At 42.9% G+C, this 17298-nt stretch overlaps 1 protein-coding gene across 4 annotated transcripts in view; it reads left to right on the top strand.

The window, feature by feature from the left end:
* fhit (fragile histidine triad diadenosine triphosphatase) overlaps positions 1-17298 on the top strand; it is an 838012-nt gene that overhangs the window by 636247 nt on the left and 184467 nt on the right. For 3 of the 4 annotated variants that reach the window (XM_067998828.1, XM_067998827.1, XM_067998826.1), the window contains one exon: positions 5014-5082. The exons of the other annotated variant lie outside the window; for it this stretch is intronic. In XM_067998828.1, the coding sequence (XP_067854929.1) occupies positions 5014-5082 (69 nt within the window). The remainder of the gene's footprint in view (positions 1-5013; positions 5083-17298) is intronic. 4 annotated transcript variants of the gene reach the window in all.

Raw genomic sequence — 17298 nt, 5'->3', positions numbered from 1 at the left:
TAAGCCTAATCTGTCCCCATCCAACACAGGTACACTGTCAGCGGGGGTCACTGGATAGTGATCAGATGCAGGAATCCTGGATGATTTTCCCCTCCCTAACTCAGTTGGCTGAGGTCAATAGTCGCACTTCAGCTGCTACTCTCCAGATACGATCAGCTAATGCACCACAGACGGGAGATCAAACTGGGACCTTGCTGGTCTGAATACATTTGCTCAGCTAGCGGAGAGCATTGAGTGCCGTTATTGAATTGTCAATGTGCACCCTTTTGTTTATAAACAAAGTAAAATGTCTGGAATGATGCAAGTGGCTTTGAGTTCCAGGGCCATTTGACATGATATATTTATTTCCATAGTTCCCCAAATTGTGAGTAGCCGATGTCAACTGTATCAATCCAACTCAATCTGTCATATCAGCCCACTTCTGCAGCTGTTTCTAACATCTTTGGCAGAGGGTGCTGCAGATACACATGTATCTGCCAAAGGCCTGCTCCTGGAATATCCACCCTCTGTCATCACGTAACTGCCAGGAGTGTGCCGCTGCGGATTTTCTGGGCCAGTGATCAGGAGGAAGGAAATTTGAAAGACCTGCCTCTCCCACTTCTACAGTCACACACCTGCTAATGAATGGGTCAAGCAACATCATTGTGGAAAAAATAACCTACAAAGAAAAACAAATGTCGTATAGTGTCTCACATGGAATGTTACTGTCACAACACTACCACGTTACTTTTCAGGCTATTTTAAATATTTTAGCTGAAGCTACAAGCTGAGCTGCCTTCGTCCCACTTTGACCGGCCCACCCAAATTTCCATTCCTAGCTACGCAACTAGAGGAGAGTATGAGGCGTGTCCTTTTGGTCTAATGCCTCCACTTTGTATTCTGTATTCAGGAACACTCCTACAGAACGTTACTCCTTCTATGCAATTTGATTCTGTTCCTTTAGGAATATGTCACACACAGATTCATTACTCCATCCGCTGACCTAACCAATCCACCTTCAAGGTGCTGTTAGAATAGCCATTCAACAGCATGTCACCCTGTTTAAAAAAAAAGTTTAACATACTTCTTTTTCCAAGTTTTGGCTTAAGTTATTATGTATGAAACGTCCAATGTTCTTGGAGGAATTTTACCTTTTGCTTTATAACAAATACATATTAGCAACAGATGTTATAAATATTGGCCCAGAAATTGCTGGAAAAACAATGGCAAGTTCACGGCGCTGCCTTTATTAGTAAAAACCCAGCAATTTGAGGTGAGGAAGAGATACACATATGTTGCGAATCACCACAAATTGCTGGACGAATTGCGCCATTCCGCTGTTAGTCTCACAAGAACAGGAGCTCACCATCAACCTCCCCATGAGTATCAAGAAATTGCTGGATTTGCGCCAGCTTCTAGTGTCTCGATACTAATTTGCTTACAGGACAAAATGGCACATACAGAAGGGAGTAAACCTGCACAAGAGAATAGCCCCACCGGTTTAAGCCCTGAGATGCTTTTGAGGACAGCGAGCATTGAGGAAACGGAGAAGGCAAAGTTGGAGGCCTCTCCTAAGCTCAAGGCTACCATTCTTTTACTAAACTTTCTCCCCTTCACTCACTCGTTCAAACACATACACTCCAGCTCAGTACCATGAAGCACAATATGTAGCCATGTACACACTGTTTGAATAAGTGATTTATAGTCAGCATTCTCACATCTGTTGTTCTGTTTCTGTAGACATCCCTTAAGAAACAACTGCAGCTCCCAGTGCTGCACAAGAAGCCAGCACCTCACAGCACACTGCATCACTCAAGTACCAACACAGGTACACTCACTCTGGGAGATTTAGATAGTTTGAGGAAGTAGCACCAGGTGAATCCCAGAACACAAGTGAGGAAGAGCACTTGTGTTAGTAGTGGAGAAGCAGGAACCTGTTGGCTGGAGGGCCAGCTCAGGTCCTTCCTCGCCTGAAGAGCCCTGGAATTTAGATCTCACGAGTCCTGCAATTAAACAAAAGCTGCTATTTGATAAGTAATGCTTTATGCAATCATGTTAGAGTGCGCAAAGCACCCCGCAAGGTACGTTGGTAGTTGTGGAGGAGCTCAGTCGTGTATGAACACATGGAAACTCCATGGAAACTCTAGTAACATAGGTCAATTGCGCAGTGGGAGTATCTCCGATAAATGCTCACACTGCTGCTACAGAGGCCTTACGCTCCACCCTCCAAGAGACTTACTTATCTAGAACATGTGGGAGGAGACAAGATGGATACAGCCTTTATACAGGGTTTCATAAACCTCTTTGCAGTCCAGAGGTCTTTTCCCACACAAATTACTGAGATGTTAAATGGAGGTTTTGTCTGCTTGCTCAGGTGGATGTATAAGATCCCATGGTACCATTTGAAGACGATTAGTGTATTCTTCTGGTGTCCTAGACAATATTCCTCCCTCCACCAATACCACGAAAAACATTTATCATTCATCTCATTTACTGTCTGTGGGATCGTGCTGTGTTCAAGTTGAGTGCTATGTTCATCCACATAACAACAGCAGTTGCATTTCAAAAGTACTCCTTAGTGCTTCTTGAACATATTGCAGTATGCCCCTGATCTGTTCAGGTGTTGCTTCAAGATACTTATAGTATCCTCAATAATTATCCTGGTGGCTGCAAGTGCTTCATTGTTTCTTCATTCAGCTGGTGTTTGTGGCTGTTACAAAGGTGTCATGAACCAGGCTTGAACAGAGGAGCCTTAGTCTCTTAGGAGTTATTCTTCCAGTATGCTATCTTGTTCGAATAGCCCAAACACCAAGGATAATAAACTGAAGCAATCATTACAGCTGTCAGGGAAGCAAGCTGATAAAGTGGAACCCCTGTCGATCATGAGGTCCATAGCATTGCATGCAGGAGCCCCAAAGGCTACATGGTCCTCAGTAATGTCCTGGACTTTGGAGGAAAATTCTGCAATGTGGAAAATTGCAGAGCCCTCTCAGTCTGCTGCCAGGTTTCCAGTGGAAAAGTGACGAAGGTATCTGCCCTGGCGAGCAATGCCTCGGTGATATTTGATGCACCTGTGCGTTACAGATTAACCGATAATGTTGTTGTCCTCTGTGGCATCTTGAAATGAGCCTGAGGCATTAAGGTTTAAGACTATTATGACTTTCAGTGCCACTGTGGTGGAGGGTGACTGCAAGTTAGATGGCATATCTTTGTCACTCCTTCCAGGTGATGTGATGCCCTCAAAGGCAATTGTCCTACACATTTCCAGGTAGCTGTGCCTGGATCTGTACGTATAACTGGGTGGGTAACAGCAGGTTACGACTAACGTTGTTAAAGCCCAGAATATTCCTGGCCTTCATCATTCATTTTACATTGGGTCACCTGAGTGCTCAGCAGATTCCCTACAAGAAGATCATGGTATCGCATGCAACATCATTTAAACACAATTCCTATCATAAAAATAAGATCACGCACAGAATATGCAAAACCACTGTAGGCATTTTCAGCACTGTGCGTTTAGTTGGTGAATCTGGAAATTTGGACATCCCCCAATTTCCCAGTCTTCATTTGTGAATTTTGTATTGCCACAGAACATCTTGCCAGGTAGAAAATCTATCCTTAAGTTTCGTAGTGCCACCAATGTAAATCTTAAAAAAAAATTCTCGAGCAGTTATCTCCTGCGTCCTGGTCTTTTTCACCATTGTCCTCCTGATTTTTGGAGTAGTTTGTGGTTTGAATATGGTGAAGGATGACATTCCTTGTGTCCATGAACCTTCCACTTAAATGCTGTGCTAAAATATAAATATTGGCAGAGTGTTTGTGTGCATTATCTTCATGCAAGAAGATTTGGCAAACCTTTTTCATTGCAGTGTTATGTTAGTGATGTGATGATACATGTGGCTTATGTCATTGAATTATATGTTTGTAAATGAATGAAAAAGTTGATCAGACACTTTGGGGGTAATTTTAACTTTTATTATCGGGCAAAAAATGTGAGTTAGCGAATTCATAGCCCGTTTGACTTCAGTGGAAAATAAAATCAGGTGAGATGTAAAACAGGCTGCCGATTCGCTATCGCCCATTTTTCACCCGTCGATAAAAGTTAAAATGACCTTCCTTAGCATGAAATTGGTGCCCAATCAAGCACAAGACTTTTGTCCCAGTCTGGACTTAGTTCTCTTCCTTGCCGCAGCACTCTGACTTTGAGTTTGTCCTGTTGAGGTAAGCAATGATGAAATGGTCCTTACTTGAAACCACATAGGTTGGTGTGAGGTCAGCATAGTAACTGCTAGGCCAGCCTTTGGTCTCTCGACTTGCTGATTAAATGGAAAAATAAATTTGACCATGTTTTTTTTTGTTCTGCTCTGCAGAATGACAGAGTGCACTTCACCAGCAAATTGAATCAGCTTATTATTGCTATGAGACTTAAGCAAATGATAGATAAAGAACACCTATGTTTATTAGATGCAGTTATTGAGCTTTGTAGAAGTGCCATTTTGTTTTTTAAAAAATTACTTTGCACCATTTGTATTGCATTTTCCCCATTGACAAGACCAGCTATTGTCAGTTATACAAGGCAATATTCATTAGATAGCTACTGCTTGACAACAAAATCTAGCCCTTGTTACTTTAAAGTCATTGTCGATTATTTTTTTTCTCTTGCAAGGAATCAGCCAGGCTTGCCAGTTATGTCATCTGGGATATAAAACAGATAACTTAAGTCTCATAGGAAAAAGAATTCAAATAATTGTTGGTCATTTCCACGCACTTCAGAAAGATTTCGAATAAACCTATTTTTCTCTCTTCTGTTTCCACTACCTTTTCAACTGTCATTATCTTTGAGTGGTCAAAAATATTTATCGGTGAACATTCAATCTCCAAAATCAATAGTTAAAGGGTGGAAAGCAAATTTGCCTTCTGTTAACACCAGAGCATTGAAAAGTTTACCTGTGACCTTCTGTGTTTACTCTGTGAAATGCTTTCTGTGGCTTATATTTCTCAAATGGTGATTTTTGTTCTCTCTTTTCCCTCCAGCATGTGCATATTCACATTCTTCCAAGAAAGAAAGGAGACTTTCCAAGAAATGATAATGTCTATGTGGAGGTAATTTTTAAAAAAATCTTGATGTGGCAACATTGAAAAGCTGTTCAGTTAAAACAAAGGCATATATCTTTGATTTTGAGGATTGCGGTAACTACTTTGCAGCATAGCTCGGGGTTATTGAAGCAGCATACAGTTTCTTTCCTCTGTGTGACAGAGGATGATGATCCAAGGAGTAATACCACTAGCTCAGACCCACATATTAATCTAGGATTCTGGTATGGGAAAAAAAATGTCTGCTAAATAAGATATTTGTTTTCTACCTTTTTCATAAGTAATGAATACAGTCCATTCCAGATAAATAGCTACTTGTTGCAAACAGAATTCCAAGCGTCTTGAGCAATTTGAGTGAATTGTACCACTTTGACTGAATAGAATTGTTGATCCAAACATAATAGTTAAATGTAAATTTCTGTTTTGAACATACAATGTTTTCCGTTCCGATTGTCTTACAATTAATATTTAACATAATAAATACTGTCATTCGACTGTCAAATGTTATCTTGATCATGAGGCTGTTCAGTAGTCGAGTCACTTTTGTGTGGAACATGTTCTCGTGAAATATTATTCTGTGCAGTAGCATCACCTCATCTATATTACAGAGCTGCCACTGAAGTTGGGACTGTCAGTGACAGCAATCTGTAATATTAAATGGACATTGGATTGAGTAATTCCAACATTTTCAAAGTGTCTGTTTTTATGTGAGGTTATTTGAAATTTTAGTTCAGGCATCATTTTCATTTAAATGCAAACCATTTCTTGGCAAACTGATTGGGGTAGATCTTGACTTTGTGCGATAGTGTAATATAGCGAGCCGGCAGCCCGTTTTACATCTCACCCGATTTTTATTTCCATTGAGGTCAGTGGAAATAAAAATCGGGAGCTTTTTAAAAATTGGGCTGCCGACTCGCTATCACCCGTTTTGCACTATCGCACCAAGTCCAGATTTACCCCATTGTGTTTTTACCATTATTTACTGTGCTTCTCAATCAGATTGGGATTAAAACAACACTCGCTTCTCTGAACAGTTTATGGGTTATTTAGAACAGTCTTGTTGCACTGGGGATTGGCTTTAAAATTGATGGACAAAGTATTTCTTCTTGTCCTTTGAATTTTCATTGGTTAGTTTATACTGGGATTAAGCAAATATAATGAAAATATTCATATTTACTTGTGATTTGGTTTCAGTCAGCTGACCACCTTTAAGATTTGAGACTTTGGTGCCCCATCACGTCACGGTACAGAGAGGTAGAACACAGAGTCACATACCTATGATTCCTTCTACAGCCAGTTCTTGATCTCAGCTATGCTATAAGGGAGGCACTTTCCTTTTGGTAGTTGGCTCAGTTTACCTCTTAGTGGCTGTTTCAAGAACAGCATCTGTAAAGGCCTTGAAGTCGGCTGCTTTACTTTCTCGAGGAGGAGTATGCGTGTGCAGAGACCAGAAGTGTGCAAAAGAAACAAAAGGTAAAATTTTTAATCTGATGGCCCAAAGTATGTACGATATTGCCCCTCTGGTTGATGACACTTGCAAAGCAGGTCTGAGTTAGATCACGAAGCAAGTGGTAGATTAAGCTGAAATAGTGGTAAAAAATATATAAAGTCTATTCACAACTAAGTGAATCACTTTCTCTCTCTCTCCAAGTACCCTATGGTATCCACAATGTAGAAAGCTGGATTTCAGTTCTAGTTTGTTGTAATCCCGCACAACTTAATGTAAAAGCACAAAAACACAAAACCTCATTGTGGCCTCTTATTGGACCTTAGCTTTAATGCAATGGGCTGCCTTGTAGTCTGCTTTATTGCAGTATGAGTGGATTGGTAACGGAAGAAGATTCAACTGTTATTTAAGTGTGATCCTAACTGAGCCTCTCCATATGTCTCAGTCATTACTAATGAACTCTGCTGTCTGGGTCCTTCTATGGTTCTTTCAGGTACTTTTGGGCTGTTTCACTGTTCTGGTCTGGATACAGTGCTCTGGTTCCAGTCAAGTCTTACTGCTCCAAAGGCAAGATCAGAAGACAGCCAGCTTCCTTAGTTGGCCCTTTTAATGGCCTTTAAACATCTTCCCGTTAATTTAAGGGACTGCAACCTGTTATTACGGAAACTCATGAGGTCAAATGAGTGTTTGAGGCCTCCCTATCTCCCTGCATTAGTTCCTGTTTTGGGTAATTAAGCATGAGGTGTATGCATTCTGACCCATGGCCGCCTGCCCTCATTAGTTTCTTAAAACTGTGAGGTAAATGTACTGAATTATGCAATGTTTCCAAGTTTCATACTAGACTGGGCAAATGCAGACCCAGTTCAAATGCCCTGGGGCATGGGAGGAGACACAATGGTACAGATGCAAAAATGATGCCAACGTTGGAACTAAGGACACACTCTTCGCATTAACAGATTTCAGCTCTGAGGGAGAACAGCAAACTTGGGCTGTAAATGGTGATATGGAGCTTGAGCATCTTTTTTCCCCAACCAGATATGGCATCAGTTCTGAATGTTGATAAGGATGTTGTATAACATAGTAATGTCTAGAGTATAGTTCATATCCCAGTAATCAATAGCTGAGAAAACCTGGTAATAATGTAGGAGCATCATGAAAATTTTAATTACCTTTTTACCTACTTCTAACTGCCACTAATATATTCAGTGTTCCACATGCATCTTTTTGAAGAATGTTATTTTAAAAATAATAAATAATTGAACTATGTAATATATATTGTAATAACTATCAAATGCCTGGAAGTGAGTCTGAGGGCATAACTCAGTGTTGGGGTTCTGCTGAATTGTAAAAGACTCGAGTTGTGCTCTTGTGGTTTTTAATATCATTGCAACTGTCTGATTGAATTCCCACATTGCCAGCCCTCTGCTATCTAGATGTAATCAGCATATAAAACCAATACAGGACCATGTGTTGATCCTGTGATTTTTAACAAAAGACACCTCATTTTAAAATTTGCAGCAAATGTCTTGGGTGGGTGAACAGAACATTGATTGCACTGTGTCATTTCTATCAAATTGTAGTAAAGTACTTATGTTCTGCAAGTTTTTTTATAAATTACTGCCATGATTTAGAAAGACATAGAGTCAGCCATGTGGCTTCATGCAAACTGTGTTTTATGACAGTGCTGGGAACAGGAAGAATTGAAACTTGGCTGAAAAACAAGTGCTGTTTTGAAAAATGTGCTGTCAATGTGATAATAATGATTGTGACTCTGAGTAATAGGCCTGTAAGGCAGCATTGGTAACCAGGTTCAGTGGCTGACTTTTTAAAGTCGCCTGCCGGTGGTGCTAAGTCTGGCAGTAAATCTGCCAAGATAGTACTTTGGTATTAAGGCATAATCTTCCTTCCTGATGTAAGGATAATAATGCCAACAAAATACAAGTACCGAAGTTCAGTTTGGGACCGAGCAAAGAGCCTCAACCTTAGCAAACTGCATGACCTTCTGAGAGAATACTTCAATGGAAATGAATGTTGTCTCCTCAGTAAAGTGGAATGGGATTGGGTAGATGACAGGAAACATCTCAGTGACAGGAGGATAAAAGGCACAAAAAAGAATAATTTGAGTGAGTACCTTGGAAACCGCTTCCTCCAAGATTGAAACCCTGGCAGCAACAGTGAGGATTCACTGGTTCCAGATGAACCAAATGATTATATAACTTTGCTCATTAATATAAATGACAGAACATGATTGTAAAGTCTACATGTAATCGCAGGGAAAGTTCACTGTGTGCAATCTGCCCAGGTCAAAGTACATATACTGTACTTTTGCTGCCCCCTCCAATAAATACAGCTGCTCAGCAATGTCATTCTGAAGGAAAGTTAACTGCCCAGGTTACGATTGCACAGTATAAATAAGGGACAAAATAAATACACCATGTAGAATTCTTCAGTACTCCAACCGGTTCTCAAATTGTGGTTGAGGAACTAATGCGTCTGTGAGTGCAGCAAGAAAATTCCCAGAAAGGCAAACTCATTCACATAATGCTCGCATTAGCAGGGATTGGAAGATGAAGCAGGACACTCAGTCACAAAAGTCTGTGGTGGATCTTGTGTCCTTGTATATGTTTTGACAGTGTGGTTGAACAGTATTGTCATATTTCACTGGACCCTGAGATGGTGGGCCAGATTTGAACTTACACCGCCAGATGGTAAACTCAGTGTTGTGGATCAGCCGCCTGTTACGCACCCTGCCTGATTTTCATTTCCATTGAAATCAACGGAAAGTATGGGTGGGGTGAATAACAGGCAGCTGGTCCGTAATGCCGAGTTTACCGGGGGCGGTGAAAGTTAAAATCTAGCCTATTGTCTCTTCCTTACAGGCAGATAATTACATATGTTTTTCTTTTAGAGGTGTGTGTGTGGGTGAGGGGTGGGGAGGGAAGAATTGGAGAGAAATATTCGAGCATTTCCCTCCTATCCTTTCATTTCTTCTGCCTCTTAAGCTATGTTTACAACCTTGGTCTTGGGAGAGCACTTACTTCCAAGGTATACAGTTTATCTGCATGTGAATTGGTACAAAGTGGCACTCAATATGTAACGCATATTCAGACTGATTGTGACAGTTTGGCTGCTGCACATGCATGAAATCAGCAACAAGTGATGTCAGGACGTCCAAATTATACTAAGACACACTACAGGAGTGTATGCGTACTGACATCGTAACATTGAGTTGTGACATCAGTCCAGGTATCATTTGAGCAATGTGTTTATTGGAGCCAGTCAGACCATTGGCAATCCAGAAGACTGCAAAAACAGGCCTTCCTGCTTTTATAAAATCCGGTAGGTTCAGCTTGATTTTGCCACTGTCTGTGCAAGACCTTCCATTGGGCACCAGTGGATCAGTATATAAGTCGCTTACATAAGCCAGTGGTATAATAGCCACTGCTGATCTTACCAACTGAGAAGTGTGCTTGTATTCTCTATAGAGTGCTTTAATGGTGGTGAGACCAGATAATTGTTGAACACTCTGGGGGTTATATTGGATAACCCCCAAAAACTGGCGCTGGGATCACAGTGCACGTTTAACACACGCCCATTCGTTGCGAGGCAGGCAGCAGGTAACATTTGTGCTGCCTGATGATTGCTGCCTGCAGCCAGCGCTACCTGCACTGTTGATTGGCAGCACGCATCAGCAGGGGGCCCCAATATCGGGAGTGGCGAGCACTACTTAAAGGCAGCCTGCACCTCTTAAAGGGGAGGTGCACTGTGGCTGCAGGAACTGCTGATAGTGCTTTGGGAAGTAAATCTGTGCTGGAATATAGTGAAGAATGGCTGCGCCTGTGAGAGAGCGTGCACCAAGGTTCTCGGATGATGCACTATAGACCTTGGTAGAAGAGGTGGACAGAAGGAGGGGAATCCTCTATCCGCGGGGGCAGGAGGCCCTCCAATCATATGCTGAAAAGGCAGTAATGGACGAGGTCAGTGCCAGGAGCATAGTGCCAAGAACATGGATGCAGTGCAGAAAGAAGTTCAGTGATTTGACACGAGTGGTCAAGGTGAGTGAGTTCAACTGTCAAGTGGCACAGCCTACCAATTACACCACGAGCCATATTCACTGCTCCATGCACTACACCCCCCTTCACCCACCTACCAACAAACTCTTTCAATCCGTACTCAACTCTTCAAATCAGATGCTTCATCTCACTCTCACACATTACCACTGTTGCAAGCTGCACACCCACAACACATACTGGCAGCTATTCAACCATGGCAGCCACATCACCCAAACACCTTGCAGGACACTCACAGACACACTTCCCTCTTTTTTGCAGGAGAAGATGGCATGTAACATTAGGCAGCAGGAAAGAACTGGAGGACAGGTGTGCCTACATGTCCTAACTCCCATGGAGGAGACAGTGCTGCCCATCATTGGAAGGGTCATCACTGAGACCGTGGACACTGGCAGTGCTGGAGGTATCGATGATGAGGGTCTCTGCATAACGAATCCTCCTTCTCGCTTCCCACTTCTCTCTCATCCCACAATCCTTTCTGACTCACGTGCTGTAGATGGTGTAATCACGCACTTCTTACTTTCTCCTTTCCCCTCACCATAACTCAACCCGTGTCCCTTTGTCATTTCAGATTCGCAAGAACTGGAACCTGCACCGGCAGAGGAGGCAGGGGAAGACAACAGTGATGATGAAGACACACCGTCACTCGATCTTAGTCTTGCAGCCACCAGCTCAGATACTGACACTGCGCGTGGTTTAGAGGCTAGAATAGTGGAGGGATCCGTACGTGGTGAGACACTGGGCACAAGTGCACAGGAGCCAGGGTGGGAGAATGGATACCGCAGATGCCAGCTCGCCGGAGGGCGATGTCGCACACTAGTTCTGCTGCCGAGGAGTGATGACTTTGATGGGCCAGGCTACAGAAGAAGGCTGATGGGCGTACACATCCAAATGCTTGGGGCACTGGAAAGCCTGCCAGAAAGCCCGTGCACAATGTCAAGGGGCATGGAGGAGTCCAGCTCCAACTTGGCACAGGGCTTTGCGCAGAACTTGGAGTCCACACATGGAGCGGGTGGTCACCTCCATCAGCACACCTGTGGAACTCACCATGATACAGTGTCTGATGCCTGATGTCACTTTGCAGCCCAAACATCTGTCATCAAAGGTCTGACTGCTGCTTTGGAAGCAGTCCAAAGACTGTTGGTATCGTGGCTCTGGGTACCACTGTTGAAAGGGGCTGTCAGGGCGTGACAGCAGTCCAGCAATCTGTTCTCCAGCAGATCACCAGGAATGCTGAGGCGTCGCCCCGGGAGAGTGGCAGCAGTGCCATGGAAGATGAACCTTCTGTCCTCTCTCAGGATGACAGCATTCCTGCTCCCACTCCTGCCACTCCGCCAGTGCCCATGCTGTTGCCTGTCAGCCAGCCAGCCCAGACTGCTGCAGCCCAAGCCGAGATGGTGCAGTCTGCAGCCGGGCCCTCTCGGCCCAGAGCTGCTCGAGGTCGTCCTCCAAGGCCATCTGCACTCTCCTCAGTTGAAGGTCAGCAGCCTTCCACCACCCATGCTTCAGCCACTGGGGATGCACCTCATAGGAGCATTAGGAAAGGTAAAGGTACACAAACAACAGGCATGAAGGGAACGCACAACGGTGAATAGTATCATTTTGTTTCCATAATTTCATTTGTTAATTTATAAATGTGGATTTGAATTTGCATTTGGTGGTTTTTATTTCTGCAATGAGCTGAGGGAGGAAGCAATATGTACTCACAAGGAGGACAATTTTATGGTCATGTGGGAGAGGAACAGTGAGGAGTGTCGGACTGTTGGTGAATGGGGAAGTGTCATTGAGGTTACTGGTCTCGCTCATTAATAATCTGATCACTTGGAGCCCTGGCATACAGGGCCTGTGTACCTTGTATTCTTCCTGCCTCTTCTCCTCCTCCTCCTCTTCCCCCTCTGTCTCTTCCTCCTCCTCCGCCCCTTCTTCCTCTTCCTCTGTCTGTTGCTCAGGTTCCTGCCTCATAGGCAGTGGCAACAGCTGTTCCCTCATAATGGCAGAGTTGTGCAGCATGCAGCATACAATGACAAATCTTCATAACCACTCAACTGAGTACTGCAGGGCTCCTCCAGAGCGGTCTAGGCAGCAGTTGCTTGAGGATGCCTATGGTGTGCTCTATGACGTGCTCTATGACGCTATGAATGGCAGCGTGGCTCTCGTTGTAGGCCTGCTGTGCACGTGTGCGTGCAATCCAGACCAGAGTCATGAGCCATGTCATGACGGGATAACCCTTATCGCCCAGTAGCCAGCCTTTGACTTGCCGTGCTGGTTGAAATATAGGTGGCACAGAGGACTGCTGCAGGATGGAGGAATCATGACTGCTGCCAGGATAGCGGGCATTGACCTGCATGATGCGTTGCGTGTCGTTGCACACCAGCTGCACATTGAGGGAGTGGAATCCCTTTCTGTTCATGAATATGGCCGAGTTCAGATGTGGAGCACGCATGGCAATATTCGTGCAGTCAATGGCACCCTGCACCATGGGGAAGCCTGCAATGTGAGCAAGCCCTCATGCTCACTCCTGCTGCTTGTCTCAGGCAAGAGGGAATGAGATGAATCTGTTTCTGAGTGCGTACAGAGCCTCAGTGACCTCCCTTATCCAGCAGTGCACTGCAAACTGCAAGATGTTGCTTATATCGCCAGCAGCAGCCTGAAAACGAACCAGAGCCGTAAAAATTAAGCACCATGGTTGCCTTGACAGCCACAGGTAATGCCGTCCTTGCCCTGCTCTGAGGTTGCAGTTGTGGTTGCTGCAGTTGACAAATTTCAGTCACAACCTCTTTAGTGAACCACAGCCATCTGGTGCACTGGTTATCACTAAAGTTCAGGTAAGAGAATTGTTCCCTGAAACCCCTCCTGGGATATGGCCTCCTGCTGAGTGCCCTGCTCCTCCTCCTTCTTCCCCTCCTTCTTCTAGCAGCTTGTCCTGCTCTGTGTGGCCTCTCTTCATTCTCCCTTCCCCAGAGGAAGCCCTAGCAGGCCACCTGTGTCTGGAAGCAACTTTTTCCAGCACTAAAAGTACTGCAAAACCAGCCAGACCACTCTCTATAGAATATTGCAACTTGAGCCACGTATAGGAAACTTCCAAAAACACATACAATTGCACCAGCAGCCAGAATAAATAATCTAGCAACTACCCTGTAACTCCTGCATGATCCCTTTAAATAGCATTGGTGGGAGATCCTTCATGCCGTTTAAGTCCTGTTCTGCTGTGCAAGGTTAAGACAGTGCGTTGGCTGGAGCGTGGAATTCCAAAATGTCGCTGGCTGCTTCACATCAGCGTTGCACACTGATTCACGTCATAATCTCCCTACTCTACATACTGCAGGCGGTCGTTAGGTACGTGTATGCGCGCAAACCCCTTTACCAAGTTGGCGTTCTGCGCACTTCACATCGGACGTGTGCACACGCATCTCGAACGCCATTTTTGAGGCTTAGGTGTCCGTGTAGCACCTACACAATAGGCGCTACACAGCCCAATTTCACCCCCAATAAAGCCGGGTAGTAGTTTTAGAAAACATTAGGCAAGAATTTGAATTTGGAGTTATGAGGCCACCTTGCCACCTGATTAAGGTCTAATTTTGAAGGTATTAATGTCTAATTTTGAAGGTATTAAGTCACAGCAAGTGCTATTGTCAATGGGACAGGCAACTGGTGAAAATAAATCTGTTAAATCTTAATTCGAGCATTGGTGATAATGACAGCAGAAAATGTGATGATCTGCACTGCAGCACCATTCATACCATTCAACCAGCAGTACCTGGTGGAAATCTCGTTTAATGTGACGTCAGGTCAAGCCCTTGGCCGAGAGAAAGTTCAAGAATTTAGATTTTATCTTGTTTTTTTCAATAAAGAGAAAAGAACTTCTGTAAAGCATGTATATGGAATTACAATGCAGCAGCTGTGGTTAGGTTCTCCGCTTATGAGTGAACTGAGCATACAGCTGGTCTACCCAGTTAATTCTATTTATAATCTTGATTCTCTAATTGTCTGGCATTAAATAGCAGGAGTTCAACCCTGACTGATATATCAAGACAGCTGTTGAACACCAGTAGTCCCGTTATGTTGGCTTAGCCAGATTAGTACTGTCTTCATTTATCTGTTGTAGCAGTGTGAGCAGGGACTGCTAGATAACACTGTCTGTCTGCCCCATCATGTGGTAGTGCTTTTCGTGTCCGTGCTTGGATATTAGAAAAGAGTTGACAGGCTCGTCAGTTATTTTCAAAATAAAATTGAGAGTTTTGAAAAAAGTGCTGCTGAATGCATGAGTATAGAGATGCAGCTGACATGAAGCATACTGATGGAGTGCAATTTTTTGGAGGTAATCTTACCAAGGTTGGTACATTTGGTGTTAGGTTGGGCACTGAAGTATAACATTGTGGGCTAAATGTTGTGGCATGCGCAACGGATAGCATTTTTTTGTGGAATGACATTTAAGTAATTTCTGTGTTGAAACACAATCTTTCACCAGATGTGGAGAAAATAATATGACTTAAGAAACAATTTCCATTCAGGCAGGGTGGCAAGCAACAGCATGCTAATTCTCCATATAAAGCGAGGAAGAAACACCCAGTTATAAAATGGCAATGGGTAATCCTGGGAGCAGATCACTTACCTCCCCTCTTTGCCAGAGAATGATGCATGGAAGAGAGAAGTAGTGCAGTACGTCTAACCCATACTCTATTAAATAAACACTTTCAACGATATGGAGTTCTTCTGACAAGATGCTTGAAGGTTAACTGAAAGAAGATATTATTGGTCAAAGATTCATTGCTGTGTGACTTTAAGAAGGCTTTTCCAGATAAGAACCTTTTTTTCATGTTCAGGCTTGTTAAATAGTTTGTTAATGAATAAATCGTCCTATCGATCATGTGCACGCAGGGACCATAAAATATAAAGCTAATTACAAAACCGTTTTGTTAATGGTTATTTTAATCATTAAGATTGCCCTCCCTGGCAGCTCAGACCATTAGACTGCAGAGTCAGAAACCAAGTTATCAAGGTAAAATGGTGCTGAAGCTAAGAATTAGGCTCAGGAGTACAATTTAATCTGTCAGTTTATATAGACATACAATTAGACCTTGACAATTGGGATCCTTAAAAGTCTGTTTTCTTTCTTACGATGAGAAGCCCTTCAGACCTGTTTGCTGTTGTTCTGCTGACGTTTACTTTATGCTGAAGCATTTCAATAAATGTAAACAAAAGTGCTGCATGTTTTCTGTGAACATTGCCAAATGCAAATGAGAAGGTGATTTAGAAGTGGGTCTAAAGGGTTACTACTCTGTCATAAAATGAAAGATGGACAGAATGTCTATGATAGGGCTCATACATCACACTATGCACCCAGATAGATCTAATAACTCCAGATGAGTGCTGCTGATTATTTTTCACACATTTAGAGTACAAAGAGGGACAGGCATTAGAAAAGAAGTAGACTTTTGCAGCATTTATGAGTAGTGATAAAAATTCATTTCAACGAGATATTCAATTTATTTTCACAGTCCCTCAAAACTTTGAGTTGATCAAGTTGCAAATTATATTGAAGTAAAATCTGTTATGGGTTCTTCATACAAAAGTCCAACCTTAAGGTCAGATTACCCCAGTATAGACAATATTGTGACTTAGTACAGTAAGTTGGTTGGTACGGTGGTTATGCTATGGAGTGATAAGGATGCAACTTCACATCTGCTATTCTCCATAACATCAGTTCCTGATCTCAATGAGGTTGCATTGAGAGCTGTGAAAAATGAAGAAAATCATCTTAGAAATTACTTTCAATTACTACTACAAAGTAGTTATAATAGGAATGTAATAGGACATAAACTTGTCATGATTTAAGATGCTGCTACACCAAATATTCTGTCAATTGCACCTTAGAGAAAAGAAACTTAAGAACATAAAAGTGCAATTTTTGCTGTGGTGGATTTAGAAATTTTTTAAGGCTTTTGACAATTTCTGGTGCATTTTCCAGCATTGTGAAGTGTATCGTATTTAACACACACGCTCATGTCCATGGGAGAAAACATAGTCTAGTGTCAATCAGTGCTAATCATCTGCACAAAAAATCCTCAATAGTTTGATTTCTCTTTTCTGTTTTTTTATTATTTAAAATATTGTCCCCAATGCTTTGTTTCGCTGTCCTGGATAACACGAAGAGTTGAGGGTGCACAAAAGAGGGAGACGATGCAGACATTATAGTTAAGGAGGAGGAGTGTGCAATATTGGATGGGATAAACATAGTAAAGGAGGAAATATTCAGGGGATTAGTATCTTTGAAAGTAGATAAATTGCCAGACCCGGATGAAATGTATCCCAGGCTGTTAAGGGAAGCAAGGGTGCAAATAACGGAGGCTTTGACCATCATTTTCAAATCTTCTCTGGCTACAGGCATGGTGCCGGAGGATTGAAGGACTGCTAATGTTTTACCATTGTTTAAGAAGGGAGATAAGGATAGACCAAGTAATTACAGGCCAGTTAGCCGTACCTCAGTGGTGGGCAAATTATTGGAAATAATTCTGAGGGACGGTATAAATCGTCATTTAGAAAGGCATGGATTAATCAAGGACAGTCAGCATAGATTTCTTAAGGGAATGTCGTGTCTGACTAACTTGCTTGAATTTTTTGAGGAGGTAACAAGAAGGGTCGATGAGGGTAGCACATTTGATGTAGTCTACGTGGATTTTAGCAAGGCTTTTGACAGGGTCCCACATG

This window comes from Heptranchias perlo, chromosome 17 (genome assembly GCF_035084215.1).
Source record: "Heptranchias perlo isolate sHepPer1 chromosome 17, sHepPer1.hap1, whole genome shotgun sequence".
Classification (NCBI taxonomy): Eukaryota; Metazoa; Chordata; class Chondrichthyes; order Hexanchiformes; family Hexanchidae; genus Heptranchias; species Heptranchias perlo.
The sequence above is the reverse complement of the archived record's forward strand: the minus strand, read 5'-3'. Positions and strand labels throughout refer to the sequence as shown.